This window comes from Microcaecilia unicolor, chromosome 1, assembly GCF_901765095.1.
Source record: "Microcaecilia unicolor chromosome 1, aMicUni1.1, whole genome shotgun sequence".
Lineage (NCBI taxonomy): Eukaryota > Metazoa > Chordata > Amphibia > Gymnophiona > Siphonopidae > Microcaecilia > Microcaecilia unicolor.
The window spans coordinates 160,609,136-160,625,985 of record NC_044031.1 but is presented as its reverse complement, the minus strand read 5'-3'; the positions used below and the strand labels follow the sequence as shown (position 1 = coordinate 160,625,985).

The 16,850-nt window shown below is 41.9% G+C and overlaps 1 protein-coding gene across 1 annotated transcript in view; it reads right to left on the bottom strand.

The window, feature by feature from the left end:
* Positions 1 to 16,850, bottom strand: part of DNAH11 (dynein axonemal heavy chain 11) — a 708,797-nt gene that overhangs the window by 263,747 nt on the left and 428,200 nt on the right. Inside the window, exons 54-55 of the mRNA XM_030201723.1 lie at positions 11,544 to 11,777; positions 3,675 to 3,821 (exon numbers count right to left, since the gene is read on the bottom strand). Of these exons, the coding sequence (XP_030057583.1) occupies positions 3,675 to 3,821; positions 11,544 to 11,777 (381 nt within the window). The remainder of the gene's footprint in view (positions 1 to 3,674; positions 3,822 to 11,543; positions 11,778 to 16,850) is intronic.

The following is a 16,850-nucleotide window of genomic DNA, read 5'->3' as shown; positions in this document are numbered from 1 at the left end:
ATATGACAGGAATAGAACATGGCAGGCACCGATGAAGTATGTGCGAGCTTTTGAGTATAAGGTATGTAAAATTTATTATACATTTTAAACTTATGACTGTACATTCATCATTCTGACTGACGGTTTTAATTTTCATTTTTGGGGGACCACACCTTGAGGCACCAATTTGAAAATCATGCTGCATGTTGGTGGAGGCATCCATCCACTGCAAAACGTGATAAAGATGTTGTTAAAGGACTATGATTGAAAGATTTTAAAACATCTTTAAATATTTAAGAATGTTTGCACAAGTTGACAATACATATTGGAATTTGCAATAATAAACAATTGAATTTCCTACTGAAATCATCATGCTGGTTGGAATTGAATTGAAACTAGTTTTGGAACTTAAACAGTAACAAGGAGTAACAAAAAGCAAGCGATTATACAGAACCAGTGGCGTAGCCAGACAGCCAGTTTTGGGTGGGCCTGAGCCCAAATTGGGTGGGCACAAAATTTTCTCTGCTCCGCCCTACCTCCACCTCAAAATATAAATACTTTAGCTAATGAGGATCCTCAAGCTCAGTCAGCTGAAGACTTTCTCTGAAGGTGGCCAGAACTCTCTTTTACCAAGCTTGGCAGGCAGCAGCAATGACCCTAAGCCACTGATGCCAGCACCCCATACATGCTTAGCTGTTGATGGCTCAAGGATGCTGTTGCCAGAGCTTGGTAGAAGGGAATTCTGGCCACCTTTGGAGGAGGTCCTTAGCTGGGGATGTCTGGGAATCCTCACCAGCTATACAGCAAGGGTTAGGACTGGTGTTAGACCTGCTTGGGCCCAGGTCAGAAAATAAAGGAGGGCTCCCCTCCCCGATTCCCTCTCCTCTTTGCCTCCCCTCCAATTTCCCACCTGCCATTACTATGTTTAATTGCCCAACAGACCCTCACCAAATACAGAAGAAGGGATCACAAATTAGAAATAAAAATATTTAGACAAAAATTGAAAAGGAACCCCAAGAAGTTAAAACATAGCATTACTGCAACACTGGAGACATAAAACAGAGATGCATTTCCTTTTCTACAGAACACAATACAAAGACATTTGCTATGCTTATTTCCAAAAGCTAACATATTCCATTTAAAACATTCAAAATAAAATGCTTTGTTTTTACCTTCGTTGTCTGGACATTTTATTTTTCCATCTTGCTGGTTCCAATTTCTCTTTTCTGCTTTCCTCTCTGTCGTCTGCTAATTCTTCTTCAAGCGACTGCAGTCCATTTGTCTTTTATCCACTCTCCTGTCTGTTCCCTCACTATTCCTGCCTCTGACATATTGATCATTTCTTTCTTTTCTGCTTCTCTCTCACCCTTCTTCGTCTCCTTTTTACTTTTCAACTACCTATCAAATTTCCATCTTCTTCTTTCACCCACTAGCTCTCCCATTCCCCATCTTACTCCTCCCCATCTCTACTTTCTCTTTTATCTTTAATCTACTTCCCATTACCATATTTCTACCCTCTGTAATCAGTATCTCCCATTCATTTACTTGCCACCCCCTCTTCCCAGTCTTGGCCTCTCCCACAGGGTTCCACCATTCCCATCGTCTTCCTCCCTCCACCCTTCTAACCAGCATCTGATCCCCTCCCCACCCCACCCTGGTAGCCTTATATTTTCCTGCCCCTTCTCTTTTCATTCCTATCCTCTCCCCCATGGCCCAGCATTTCCCCCCCCCTCACCACCTACTGTGTACCTCTCCCTCCCCCTCTCATCCAGCCCCATGTCTATCTCCCCCTCTCATTCCCACTGTCCACCATCTCTCTCTCCCTCTCCTTTGTGTTCTGGTTCCAACATCTCTCTCTCCTTCCCATACAGCATCTCTACCTTTCTCCCCTCTACCATCATGTCTATCATTTCTCTCTCCCTCTCCCTTGTGTTCTGGTCCAACATCTCTTTCCCCTTCCCATGCAGCATCTCTCCCTTCCTCCCCTCTACCATCATTTCTAACATTTCTCCCTTCCTTCCACCCCTATGCCCACCATTTCTCCCTCCTCTCCACCCACATGTTCAAAATTTCTTCCCTCTCACCACCTATCCCCTCTCTATACAGCATGTCTCCCTCCCCTCCACCTCATATGCAGCTAAGACTTCTCCCTTCCTCACCCTTCCACCCCTTTGCTGCATCTCTCCCTTCTTCCCCGTGCAGCATCTCCCCCCACCCACCATGTCTCATCTTTCCATCTTCCCTTCTCCCTGTGCAGCATCTTTCCTTCCATCTTCCCTCCCCCCTGTGCAGCTGCTGTCCCCATCTTCCCTCCCCCGTGCAACATCTTTTCCCCATCATCTCTTCCCCCGTACAGCAACTTTCACACCATCTTTCCTCACCCTTCTTGTAGGCCCGCCCAGCAGAGATTCTGGTCACAGGCTCGGCTTGCAGCGATTCCCGCACGCATGTGGGAATCGCTGCGAGCCGAGCCTGCGACCGGAATCGCTGTGCAGGAAGGAACACTGCTGCTGGGCGGGCCTGACCCCAAATTGGGTGGGCCCCTGTACAGAACAGCTGGGTTTATGGTATCACTATTTTATTACCCTTGCTGATGTTTTGGATCATTTAAATTGATTTACTACTTTTCTCTGGCATTCCCATCTCCTTGAATTAATTGATCTGCATATTATTCTAGTTCTACATTTTGCCACATTTTTGAGGTCTGTGAAACTATGGAGACAGTTAATTAAGCATCCCACTTACTTCTCCATCCCTCTTCCTTACTGTTCAAATTGCAACCTTTCCTGCCCCTATCACCCCTGTGTATCTCACTTTGTGCTGTTATTTTGTGTAGATATGTCCTGTTGAGTTGTTTGCTGTTCCCCTTTCCCCTAAAAGCTTTGAGCTTGTAAACTGTTAGATTTTCTTTTGAAAATTTGCACTAAATCAAATAAATTGCACCTTGAACGTACACATAGGCAGAATACAGACCAGACGTTTAGTTATGCAATTAACCTACAGAATACTGTAAGTTATGCAGATTCCAGCCACATTTAAGTATCAGCAATTACAAAAAATCTATGGCTGGCAGAAAACTGACCCCAAAGCTTTTCTCTCTAGTCATGATATACAGTATTTACCTCTTTTTTTTTTTTTTTTTTAATTTGCTCATGCTGTGCTTGTAGACAATAGAAGAGCACAGGATTGCTAACAAGGCTATGTGAAACCAAGAAGAAATGGCAGTGCAAACCTGACCCAGAGAGCCCATTTAGACTTTCCAGACAGGAAATAGAACATAAAACTTGCAAACAGCATAGCAGGACTGAGAAGAGACCTTGTTAACAATCAAGTTGTTCAATTTGCCTAGAATTCAAAAGCCTTTAGAAACCTGAAGTGCTTGGAGATGATTCCATGACCTTTCCTGTATTACAAACAGGCCCGATGCTTAAGATCTACAACCACCCTAGGATTGAATAAGCTCAGTATTTATTGTTCTTTCCTATCATTAAAAGAGTTAAAAGGTGGGAAAAATGCATAATGTAAAGAAAGGCCAAGTGGTAATCACAGTGTGAAATACTGCTACATGTGTAACTATAATAATACTTCAGGTTTTATGCTTCCTGGAGAGAAAGTTGTTCAAAATTGTTCACCTACAAAGGTTTATTTTGTGCTAAACATAGCTCAACAACTCTAAATGGTGGAATTAGATTGACCTTTTGCTCCTCTGCATCGGCAATGGCTTTTTCTTGGCTCACTTTCTCAGTCTGAAGCCCTATCTTGGTAATCAAAGCTTCAGCATCTTGATTTCTCAGTTGTAATTCTGCCTCTTGAGATGCAAGCTTGGCTTTTAGGTCTTCTACCTAATGTGAAAAAAAAGAAAAATAAGAAATTACTTTGGAAACATTACTCTGCAAGTTTTTTTTCCAGGAATTGCATAGTATGTTTAGATTTTAAAATGGCAGTATACAATGCTAAGCTGATTTCAGCTTGCAAATGAAAATAAAACATACTGTATGCTGGGAACATAGAAAAGTAATAGCAGCTATTTCATGCTCTGTTGTTCTATTGCACTGAATGTGCACTCAGTGATATACAAGCAAACTCTTAAACATACTATCTGCAAGTTCAAAAAATGAATAGTAGTCTAAAGGACTGAACCACATACCATTGACTTGGTCAGCAGAACTGCATACTGTGCACTGGACTGCAAGCTTAAATTCTCAAGGGCAGATACAGAAAGCTACCATGGATAGCAGCGCACAGTTAATGAGACGTTTACTTACTTGTTAATGACTGCTGAATGTTAAAATAGTTTCAGCACTGAGGTTTACTCCTGTAGTAGACATCAGCAAACAGCATTTAAAATGCATGCTAAAGAGCCTATTAGGTAGCATGCAGCAGTACAGGCCTGTCTGCTGTAGTCTACCATCTACCATAGGAGCTCAATGTCAAAAACCTACCATCAGGTCTGAGGCTCAGGCTCTACACACCAATTCTGCCTTGTCATAGATTCTGTGACTGGTTGCAGGGGGTCAGTGATCACCCCACCCCTGAAGGGTGGCCTGGCATTTGAGTACCGGCACCTTTTTCGCCAGAAAAAACGCACTGCATATAAGGGACTTAAACTTGGATTTCAGCTATGTAATTTAATTTTGTATAAGTATCTTGTGAGATTTTTCTTTTATGGTTTGTAGTTGACTCCGCTTCAAGATAATCATATTGTATATGTGAATATTTGAAAAATAAATAGAAATTAAGAAAGGAAAAACATTTTTTTTTTTTGCTTTACACCTTTGAGGTATTTGAATACCTGTATCATATTCTTTCTGAGCAGTGTTTGCTCAGAGCCCTGAGTGGTTCCAGGGAGACAAACGGGCAGAGTACCCCATCCACCACGAAACGGCTGCCCCTGGCAACCACAGTAGAGTTCTGACCGCAACCTGGAGCCCACACTGCAGCCAGGGACCTACAAGCAATCCATGAGGGAGCGTGCAATACACATCGACTGCCATGCAGGAACCCAGCCCATCCGATTCTACAGAGTTACTCGGAAGGATCTCTCACACTGGTACTGGCACCAGACAACGGAGTGCACCAGGCAGCAGAACGGCCACAAAGCTGTTGAACGCTACCCGAGGTCAATCTCCTGGACTCTCGCTACTGAGGACTGCACCCACAATCTACACACAGTTGAGGAAGACGTCTCCCAGAAGCGCAGCAAAGTCACAAGCAAGAGGTTCAGACTCCATCAGAGTCTCAGAAGAAAGCACCGATCACAGCCGAAGGGAACGAATGGTCCAGCAGGAGAAGTTAATCACGACAGGACTACATAGCCGAGATGGAGACCACAGACAGGAGAAATTACAGGTATAGAATGATATCAAATTTCACCTGACCTCATATAAACACACACATACATAAAAGAACAAATGCCTTTGATAAAACTGACTCTCACTGCCTGGACACAACATAATTAGAGAGAGGCTAACCAAATCACACTTGTGCATGACCTTTCCTATTCATCATACCCCTTGCATCCAACAATGAAGTGGCCTCTAATACTCTGCCTAGCCCTCATGGGTTTCTTGATGGGCAACCTACCTGAAGGCACCGGCAATAAACAAATCCCAGTAATCTATGACTCACTCAGAAAACTGAATATCCGCAAACAACCCAGGCCCACTAACAAACACCTTTTAGAGAGCTCTGACACCTGTACACAAAATTCCATGCCCTCAACTATCCATAGGCAGCACACCAAACCCAACACATGACCCAAAAAATGATCTCTTCTAACCCTGACTAAACAACCCTCATGCTCAGACCACTTGCCCCACACTACTCCTGCACCAGCAATCTATATCAATGCAAGATCCATGGTGAACAAGACCTTATTAGTAAGGGATCTACTAGAATTGTCTGATCTAGGTTTTTTTATTTATCTCTGAAACATGGCTCACAGAAGTCAACAGCCCAACGCTACCCCACCTATACCCAACCGGATACGACATCCTCCATTCCCCAAGACTAAACAAAAAAGGAGAAGGTCTGGCACTTATTGACAAGAGCTTTCTACACATATTCTTTGCACAGGGACACTACCTGAACTGGAATACATACTATGCAAACTACACAACAACTCCAAAGGAGCCAAACAGATCACGCTTCTCCTTTTCCACTACCCACTAGGAGCTTGGACTAAGGCTGAACCCATCATACTAGAGGTCATCTCGTCCGCCATGTCCCAATTTCCCAGAATAGTTGTCCTGGGAGACCTAAACCTACACTTACAGAATGAAGCGGATACCAATGTTCATAACTTTAAATCATTCTTGAGAACAACTGAACTCACTACACATGGCAGAGGTCCAAACCATGAACAAGGCCATACTTTAGATTTCCTTATCTCCTATCCCTCCAACCTGATTGGATCTCCCTCTTGGAAGCCTATACCATGGTCTGATCACTTCCAACTGCACTTTACCATCAATATCTGCCTAACAAACCACCCCAATCACCACCCTGTTAAACTAATAACCAGCAGAGGAAAAATTGATGAATCCAGATTCTGGACTGAGCTAAGGAACTCTCTTACCTTGAAAAGCCCCCTGTAAGAATCTGTAAAATCAGAATGGGACACCAAAGTCAAAACAGTCTTGGACAAAATAGAACCAATCAATACCAAAGAGGTCAAGGCAACTTGAAAATCACCCTTGTTCTCAGAAGAACTGTCACAACTAAAACTGTAGAAACATCAAAAAGAAATGGAGAAAAAGCAAAGCCATGGATGACAGATCCATATGGAAACTCTCCTTTTGTCACTACAAACATAAAGTAAACTACTTCAAGCGAAAATACTACAGCACCCTAGTGGGCCATGATATCCTTGACAATAAAAAACTATTCACCCTAGTTAGAAATCTGACCTCCATCCACTCACCTGATAAAGAGCTACAAACAGAGCTACAGACATGCCCCTCTGCTCAAGATCTAGCTGACCACTTCAAAAACAAGGGCAATCAAATTAGGGATGAACTGACCAAATATAATCCAAAAGAAAAAAAAACAAATGACCTAGGAGCCTATCCCATCCTAGACTCTAGCCAGGGAATCAAAACAAACCAACTATGGGAATCCTTTCAACCACTATCAACTGAAGATGCAAAATCACTACTGCTTAAATGCTCAAGCTCACACTGCTTCCTAGACCACTGTCCAGAATTCTTTCCAAACCACCCCAACAGAGGTGGTCCAATGGCTAACAGACTGCCTCAACGACTACTGAATTATTGTTCTCTCCCATCAGACATGGGTAAAACCAATATTAAAGGGCTCAGGGTTAGACACAGCTTCTGCAGCAAACTGCCACCCAGTGGTGAGTATTCCACTCTTTACAAAAATTCTTGACTCTTATGTTAGCAAACAATTCTCCAAGAATCAAGGTGGTGAGGTCCCAAATTCATTAGCATTACCCAACAACACCACCTTACCAATTGAATCAGAAGCCAGAGTGCTGGGAGTCATCTTTAACTCCTATCACTCACATGCCATATCAACCAACAATGAAACAGCCCTACCTAACAACATTACACTGGCTACCAATAGCTGAAAGAACTAAGTTCAAAGCAGCCTGCCTATTATTCCAGATCCTTCAAGGTGGTACCTCTGAAATTCTGATCAACATCTCATCTATATGTCTAGTACACTTCAACAGACTAAAAGAACAACTGATCCTAGCCCCACCATCTCATAAGGGAATCTGATCTCAGAAGATCTTTAAATCACTCTTCTCAGTGGCAGGGATCCCATTATGGAACTCACTCCCTCTAACAATCAGAGCAGAGAACAACTACCTCAGCTTCTGGAAGAAGCTAAAAACTTACTTCTTCCCAGAGAGTGGAAAATAATACTCACCGATCAACGAACCCCTACCAACTTTCGAATCATCTAATTTAATTAACACAACCTTCAAATACTGTAAACCGCACTGAACCCTACACAGGGGATATTAGCGGTATACAAGACCTAAATTGAATTGAATTCTGTGAATGGTGCAAAATCAACTCCATTTCCATATATAGCTTTGTCAGCTGAGTGAGGATCTTCTCCAACATTTTCTTCCATGTACATTGAACAGATCCATCCCTTCATCTCTGAGCACTCTACCAGAACCCTTATGCACACTCTTATCACCTCTCGTCTTGATTATTGTAACCTGTTACTCACCGGCCTCCCTCTTAGCCATCTCTCTCCTCTTCAATCAGTCCAAAACTCTGCTGCGCGACTCATTTTCCGCCAAAGTCGCTATGCTCACATTAGCCCCCTCCTTAAATCACTTCACTGGCTCCCTATCCGTTTCCGTACTCAGTTCAAGCTTCTCTTATTGACCTATAAGTGTATTCACTCTGCTGCTCCCCAGTACCTCTCCACTCTCGTCTCTCCCTACGCCCCCCCTCGAGTACTCTGTTCTGTAGATAAATCTCTCTTATCTGTCCCCTTCTCCTCTACTGTTAATTCTAGACTCCGTTCCTTTTGTCTTGCTGCACCCCACGCCTGGAATAGACTTCCTCAGCCTGTGCGTCTAGCCCCGTCTTTGGCCATTTTCAAGTCCAAACTTAAAGCCCACCTCTTTACCACTGCTTTTGACTCCTAACCACTACTCAACTTGCCCTGTCCTTCAACCTCACCTATTATTCCCTTACCCTTAATTGTTCTCTGTTTACCTGTCTTATATAGATTGTAAGCGCTTTGAGCAGGGACTGTCTTTTTTGTGTATGGTGTACAGCGCTGCGTATGCCTTGTAGCGCTATAGAAATGATAGATAGAAGTAGTAGTAGTAGTTTAGAATGACTGCTTTTTTCCTCATCTCTTCATATAGCAGTTTGCAGCATCTTTCAGTATTACAATTTCATTTCTAGCCTTCTTCCTTTCACCAATATAACTGAAAATAGTTTTGCCATCTCGCTTTGACATCTCTACATTTATATTTTAGAACTTGATATAGTGCCTTTTCTTTAAAAAATGATGTCAAGGCAGTTTACAAATAATCAATTAACAATCATTAAAATCAAGAAAAGAAATCCATCAACTGATAGGAAAGCAAACAATCATGCCCACAGAAAAAGAAAGCAGAATAAAATAGACAGCACAAGCAATATAAACAATAAAAATAATGGTGTTTCAGGGATGCACCTTCAGGACACAGACATATCAAAAGCCAACTGAAAAAATGTGCCTTAAGAAGGGCCTTAAATTTAATAAAGGTGGAAAGGGAAATGGGACTTAATATATCGCCTTTCTGAGGTTTTTCCGACTACATTCAAAGCGGTTTACATATATTCAGGTACTTATTTTGTACCAGGGGCAATGGAGGGTTAAGTGACTTGCCCAGAGTCACAAGGAGCTGCAGTGGGAATGGAACTCAGTCCACTGCACTAACCACTAGGCTACTCCTCCTTTCTATTCTAATACTAGATGGCAAATTATTCCAAAGGGTTAAGGCCAAGAAAAAGAATGTAGAACAGTCTAGCCATCTTTTTCTCTGCTTACATTTTTGTCAGTCGTATTTCTCTCTATGCTTCTCACAGTTTTGCAACCTTGATATCATCATATATAACCATCTCCAGATATCTCTCATGTTTGTTGCTAAATATTAGTATCTCTCCTCTCCCACTTGCCTCCAACCCACTTCCCACTATCTACTGTTGAACATAGTTCTTTTAAAGGCCAAATGAATAGCATTACAGTGAAATGAAAAAGAAAGCCGTTCTGCTGAGTGTTGTTGTTTCAGCTAAGTAGCAAATGAACAATTGTTCACCTACTAGTATATCGAGTCTCACCCTTGATTAAATCTTATGATGATGTTGTGGCTATACTAAAAGCACATTTCTCAACTACTTAAGAATGTAAGAGTTGCCCTATGGGTCAAACCATGGATCCTGTTTCCAACAGTAACGAGTCCTAGTCACAAATTCCTGGCAGAGTCCCACAAAGTAGCAAGATTCTATGATACTTAACCTCAGGAATAAGTAGTGGCTTTCTACTTTAATAACAGTTTATGAACTTTTCCTCCAGGAATTTGTCCAAATGATTTTTTTTTAAATGCAGCTACAGTAATTATTTTTGTCACTTGCTCCGGCAATGGGATTCAGAGCTGAACCCTATGTTGAGTGAAAAATATTTCTCCTATTTGTTTTAAAGGAGCTGCTATGTACCTAGTGTCCCCCTAGTCTTTGTATTTTCTGAAAGAGTAAACAATTGATTCATGCTTACCCATTCCCCATCCATTTGAGATATTTGAAGCATCCACAGATTTTAACTGTATAAAAGATATGATGTCATCACAAATACGTTCCAATTATGAACACCAATTAGCAGAAACATGACGGCTTTGCTGAACAGTTAGAATTAAGTTGTAAGATCATTTTTATACATGGAGTCTATGCTAAAGTGATTTAATGCTTTCTCCTTGCAGAAAGAAACCTAAAATTTGCAACTGCTTTATAAGAATCATAACAACTGAGGCCACATTGCACCAAACAAACAAAACCTGTTTATATGCGTCAACAGAAACATAACAAATGACTGCCAGTCTTGAGAAGAGATTGTAAAACTCCACAGCCTCATGTTTCCATTGTGGTGGAAATCATACAGTGGATACCAATGCAAAGGGTGTTAACTTTGTAAGATGAAAAATTTATCAACTAGGTCTGCTGCACAAAGTTCAAGATGTCAAAGAAGAAAGAAATGTTGGGTAAGTAGCCACAAACCTTTTCTGTGAATATTACTAAGTCAAAGAATCAGAACTGAGTTGCTGAAAGTATGCGCTATGCACACAATTCTAGTTTTGTAAATTAAGGACTACATTTTATAACCGGAAGACTATTCCGAAAGTCCAGGAAGGTACCTACTTTATAAAATCAACATAAGTATTTTTGTGCCTTTATAAAAGAGGTACCCAGTGCCACCCCAATAGCACAAATTTACACCTGCTCCAAAGATGGTATAATGTGTGCGCATACTCTCTTGCATGTACCCACAGAATTTAGAACATACGTATTTACATTACAACTCCCCTGCTCAAACTGTGCCTCTAGAAATACCTACGTGTGGTCTGCATAAAAGTATATATGATCTTTCTGAGAATGCAGGTTTCATGCCTGCATACTGTTGCTCAATTTTATAAAACATTTCTTCCATGAGTAAAACAGACTTTACATGAGGGAAATCTTTTGCAAAATACCCCCTAAATTTTTAACACTGCATGTACAAACAGTCAAAACCAACTTCGTGGAACTAAAAACTCCTACTCTAAAGGAAAGATTTCATGATGAATACCAACGCAAAAAGTGATACATACTATAAAACTAAGTTCAGAAAAAGCATAAAAAAACTTAAGTATTATATTCTTCACCTTGGTTGTAACTTGTACATCTTTCTAGATTTACCCTAAAATATTCTGCTGGACTGCATACACAAATAACAAATAAATACATTCTATGCATGGTTCAGCAGACAAACAGCAACAAAAAACAATTGTAGCAGTCACACAATCCCTCAGCTGTAAATAATGCCATCATTACCTGCGCAGTGGTAGTTTGCAGTTTCTGAGTGCCATTCATAAGATGCACCATTCGCTGTGACAACTCCCTGCATTTCATAGCCAGCAAGTTCTTATATAATGATATTTGTTCCAGAAAGCTTTTTGGTGTGGTATAGTTGTATCTTCTCTCATCCTGGAGGTATTTGGCACTCAACTGATTAACACTGGTGTGTGCGTAGGCCATGAAGACGCTGATAGACTCCTGAACATCTGACTGGAAACATAAAAAGTTCAACAGGCATAAAGCATTGCAGCTTCTAAAATTAAAGTTTACTAACCCCCAGATTCTATATATGGCACCCAAAATTGGAAGCCGATCCAAGAAGTACACTAAATTGGCTAACGAGTCAAATAGTGCCAGTAACTGGATGTTAATGGGGAATTAATTGGCACCAGTTTGAATTTGCGTGCACAGCTTGCTACATACTATTCTATAACAATGTGCACCAAAATCCCATAGTGCACAACCCAGAAGGGGGCTTGGCCATGGGAGGTGCATAGACGGGTCAGGGGCATTCATAAAATTTGCACAGAGTGTTATAGAATACCAGGGATGTGCGTCCACATTGGGCTCCAGGAATTACAGCTGATTTCAGCAGGAGTCAGTCCTGGCACCCAAATTTGGACTCCGAAATTGGCACTCAGTCCTATTCTGTAATACACGCTCATCTTTGACTGCCAATTAGAGAACAGCTTTGAGTGCTAATTTTTTTCGGCACTGATTTTTGAGCGGCATTTACTGAATCTAGCCCTAACTGTATAAAATGCCATGGTAGGGGAAGGAAAGATAATTTTATAAACTTTTTTCTGTAAGTACACATAAAATGGGTGCTGAAATTGTTCCTGTCAAATTTTGTGTGATCTGAGTGTAGGCATCTTCTGTGGAGAAGTTGGGGTAGGGCATGGCGAAAGTCACAATGTGTGCACGTATTTTGTAAAATAGGCACACACATGTAAATTTATGCAAGTACATTTACCCATGATTACTGCAGGGCTTGTGAAGCTATTTCATAAAGATAACATAAGCACTTATTTTGATTCTAGAACATATCCCCTATTTAGAGTATTTAGCTAGGCAACCTGTCATACTTAACGCTCATAAGGGTGTTTTTACTAAAGCTTAGCACAAGTTTTGCATGCGCTAAAGCTTTAGTAAAAGGGCCCCATAATTTATTGGTAGAAATATTTTTTCAATTAATAAAGAAAAAGAAAATAGAGAAATAGAATTGTATGAAAATGTCTTAGGTTTGCATGAATGTGTTAGGAATGTGCACAAGGAAAAAACATTTGATTCATTTGGGCTTCTTTTATCCTATTTTTGGATTTTCTTTTGGGGGGAAGAGGGTTGATTCACGCTTGTTTTAATAAGTTTTTAAAACACACATGATAACTTTTTGAAGGCACTTTAAAAGCATAATTCTATAAAGAAGCACCTAATTGGAGCCTATTCTGTAAAGGAAATACTAGTGTGACCAGGCACATACATACACACACACACACATATATATTTAGACACAAGCACTTAGGCCAGCCATAGAGCTAGTATATATGTTCTGGAGACACGCACCCCACCCATTCTCCACTAAACTCTTCCTCACCAAGGTTCCACCCATGTGCCCGCCCACTTGTAAACTGTACATTATTGAAGACAAAATGATAGTGAAGGGCGACTAAAATGATAGCAGGGATGGGACGACTTCTCTATGAAGAAAAACTAAGGAGGCTAGGGCTTTTCAGCTTGGAGAAGAGACGGCTGAGGGGAGACATGATAGAGGTATATAAAATATTGAGTGGAGTGGAACAGGTGGATGTGAAGCGTCTGTTCACGCTTTCCAAAAATACTAGGACTAGGGGACATGCGATGAAACTACAGTGTAGTAAATTTAAAACAAATCGGAGAAAATATTTCTTCACCCAACGTGTAATTAAACTCTGGAATTCGTTGCCGGAGAACGTGGTGAAGGCGGTTAGCTTGGCAGAGTTTAAAAAGGGGTTAGAGAAGTCCATAAACTGCTACTAAATGGACTTGGGAAAAATCCACAATTCCAGGAATAACATGTATAGAATGTTTGTACGTTTGGGAAGCTTGCCAGGTGCCCTTGGCCTGGATTGGCCGCTGTCATGGACAGGATGCTGGGCTCGATGGACCCTTGGTCTTTTCCCAGTGTGGCATTACTTATATACTTATGAAGATATGTGTGTGGTTAAAGAATAGCATGTAGTTGGAATACTGGCATTTATATGTGTATTTGGTGCCTAAATTTTGGCACCCATTCTTCAAAATTACCCCCTGACTAATCTAATGCATACTAATTGATAGGTAAAGTTGTGCTAAACTGATTTACTGTGCACTAAATCTTTTAAGGAGCAATACCAACCTGAATTTGTGCTAATAAATGCACATCCCTAGTGTGTTTAAGTGTTGTGGCAACAAAAGTGTTCTTTGTTTGGGTGTCTGTCTAGCAATATAGGATGCATTTGTCTTCTAGAAAGGAAATGTGTTTGTGTATATGCCAAAGACAAAGGTAGCATAAGTCTAAAAAACTGACTATGGGACTGATATTCAGACTGCAGGAGTTAGCCCGGCTAACTCCTGTGGTTGTCAATAATGCCAGATATTCAATGTCAGACCATTTCCAGTGACCGGCATTGAACATCTGTTTACTTTTTCCAAAAATACTAGGACTAGGGGGCATGCAATGAAGCTACAAAATAGTAAATTTAAAACAGTATCTGCAGTCTGAAAAATCCTCTCTCTCTGGTGTGGAGAGAGGCAACTAAACCTGAGAAAGCGGAAAGCCCTAGTTAGGGCAGGGATTGAAATCAGCAAAGCGGATGGCTTCAAAATCAGCCCGGAAAGACCTCAAGGAGAAAGCCCAGACAAATGAGGCAAAGATGGCAGACAGGGCCGCGTCGTCCTCTCCGACCCCCAGCTCCCTCTGGGCAGTGGAGATAACAGAGGAGGTAAAGCTGGTGGTCGAGCGGGCAGTGGGGAAAAATTACAACTCATTTTGGATAAATTGGAGGGGTTTGAGGAGAGGCATGCAATGCTGGTGACAGAGTTGAACGTGGTGCAGCAGAGAGTGGGGAGAGCTGAAGACGAGATACAACAAGTATCAGAGGAACAGCCACGGCTGTGTGCCCGCTTGGCTGAAGTGGAAGCTAAATTGGAAGATTTGGAGAATTGCTCCCGCCGGAATAATCTTCGGCTGGTAGGACTCTCAGAGGTGTTACCAGAGCGGGACTTGTGTAAGTTTTTAGAGACATGGCTTCCCACAGCATTATCAAAGATGGAACTCATGGGGTCACTAAAGGTGGAGAGAGCACACAGATTGGGCCAGCGCAGAGAGGGAACGGATCGGCCCAAAGTGGTAATCTTTCGAATCTGTAACTATGCCCACAAAATGGCGATTCTGCAGGCCTTGAGGGTGGGAAAATCTCTTGAGAACCAGAATTCACGTGTTTTGTGTTTCCAGGACTATTCGACTAAAGTTTCAGCATCACGTAAGGAATTTGCTCCTTCATGTACCAAGCTTTATGGATTGAAATATAAATTTAGCCTCCTGTATCCGTCGAACCTCAAATTGATCAATAACGGACAAGTGATATTTTTTGAACAGGTGGAGGAGGCAAGGGCGTACGTGGACAGGTTTACCGCAGGGCAACAAAATGGATAAAGATACTTTGAATGAATGCAGAGGAATGGAGTCTTTTGGGATGCAGGGGACTGTGAACTGTTCCATCAGCGAATAAGGCTACAGATTGTAGGCTGTTGTTAAGAAGATGCGTAGGTGTGATCGGATGATATCCTGAGGATTATTTTATTTCCAACGGATTACCGTATAAACTTGCAAGAGGGCGATAAAAAGTACCGCCCAGACTTTAAAGTGATCCAGGACTTCATAGCCAAGTTCTAGTTGACAGTCCTAGTTAACAGTATGAATGCCTTTTTTTTTGTTGTTTTGTTGTTGGTGTATGCTTAGAGGTATCTGCATGATGGTAATGTGTACAGGTTGATAGGGTTGAGAGATGTTGCACCGGAGGGGAGGACAGGGGAATGACCTCTCCAGCATCATTTGGGGGGGGGGGGGTGCTCTGAACTCTGATACTGGGGGAGTTATGCTGCGAAGCACGATCTGGGTAATGTTTAGGGGGGGAATATAAGGGGAAGGAAGGGTTGGGGTGGGAACAGAGAGGGAAGGAGATAGGAAGGGGGATTCAACAGAAGGAGGAGGGGGGTTAGGGGGGGTTTCCTGTGTGTATGTTATCTGAACACTGTGTGGGTCACCGTTTGGATATAAGCCCTGGGAGATATTTTTCACACTGTCTCTTGCTGGGGGAGTGGAGGCTGGGACACTCTTTTGGTGCAGGTGCTTGTCTCAAAATAGCAAATGTTTGAGCGAACATTTTTCCTTGTGTAATAGACTAGTGAAATATGACAGTGTTACAGGTTGTTAGCTGGAATGTCGGGGGAATCCACTCCTTGATTAAAAGGCAAAAGTTATTGAAGGCCCTTAATGACCGAAACGCTTCCATAGCACTCTTGCAAGAGACACACCTCTCGAAGGTGGAGCATGCTAAGTTGAAGCGTTGGTGGGTGGGAGAGATTTTTGATTCCCCAGCAGTGGGTAGAAAAGGAGGAGTGGTGACGCTAATCCGAAAAGGCCTAAATGTAGAAACCAAACAGGTAGTAGTGGACTCGGAGGGGAGGTTTGTCCTAGCCTCAGTAGTACTGGACCGACAGCCTATTTTATTATGCAACATATATGTCCAAAATAATTGTGAGAAGGCATTTTTTTTGTCCAGATTATCCGCAGGATTCATGACTTTGGGAAGGTGCCAATATGGTTGGGGGGGGGGGGGGATTTAAATGATGTGGTGGATCCCATTATGGATAGATCTCAACCGACGGGGAGAGAGTTCAGAGAGGTTTTCCTATGTTATGTGCTGCACTGGAGATGGTTGATGTGTGGAGAACACTACATCCTTTGGAGAAAGACTATACACGTTTCTCAAGCTCACTCTACGATGTCGATAATTATGTACTACTTTCGCAGGAACTCTTGTCGTTGGTGGAGGATGCTCGGATAGGACCCATAAAGATTTCTGATTATGCTTGGGTAGAAATTAGAATGTGAATAGGCGGGTCTTCATCCCCGACTGGTACATGGTGATTTCCTACTTTTCTTCATCGGGACAGTCAATTCTTACCGTTCTTGCTTTCTAAGTGTCAAGATTATAGGGACAATAACGAAGCTCATAAGGATGACCCAATTCTTTTTTGGGA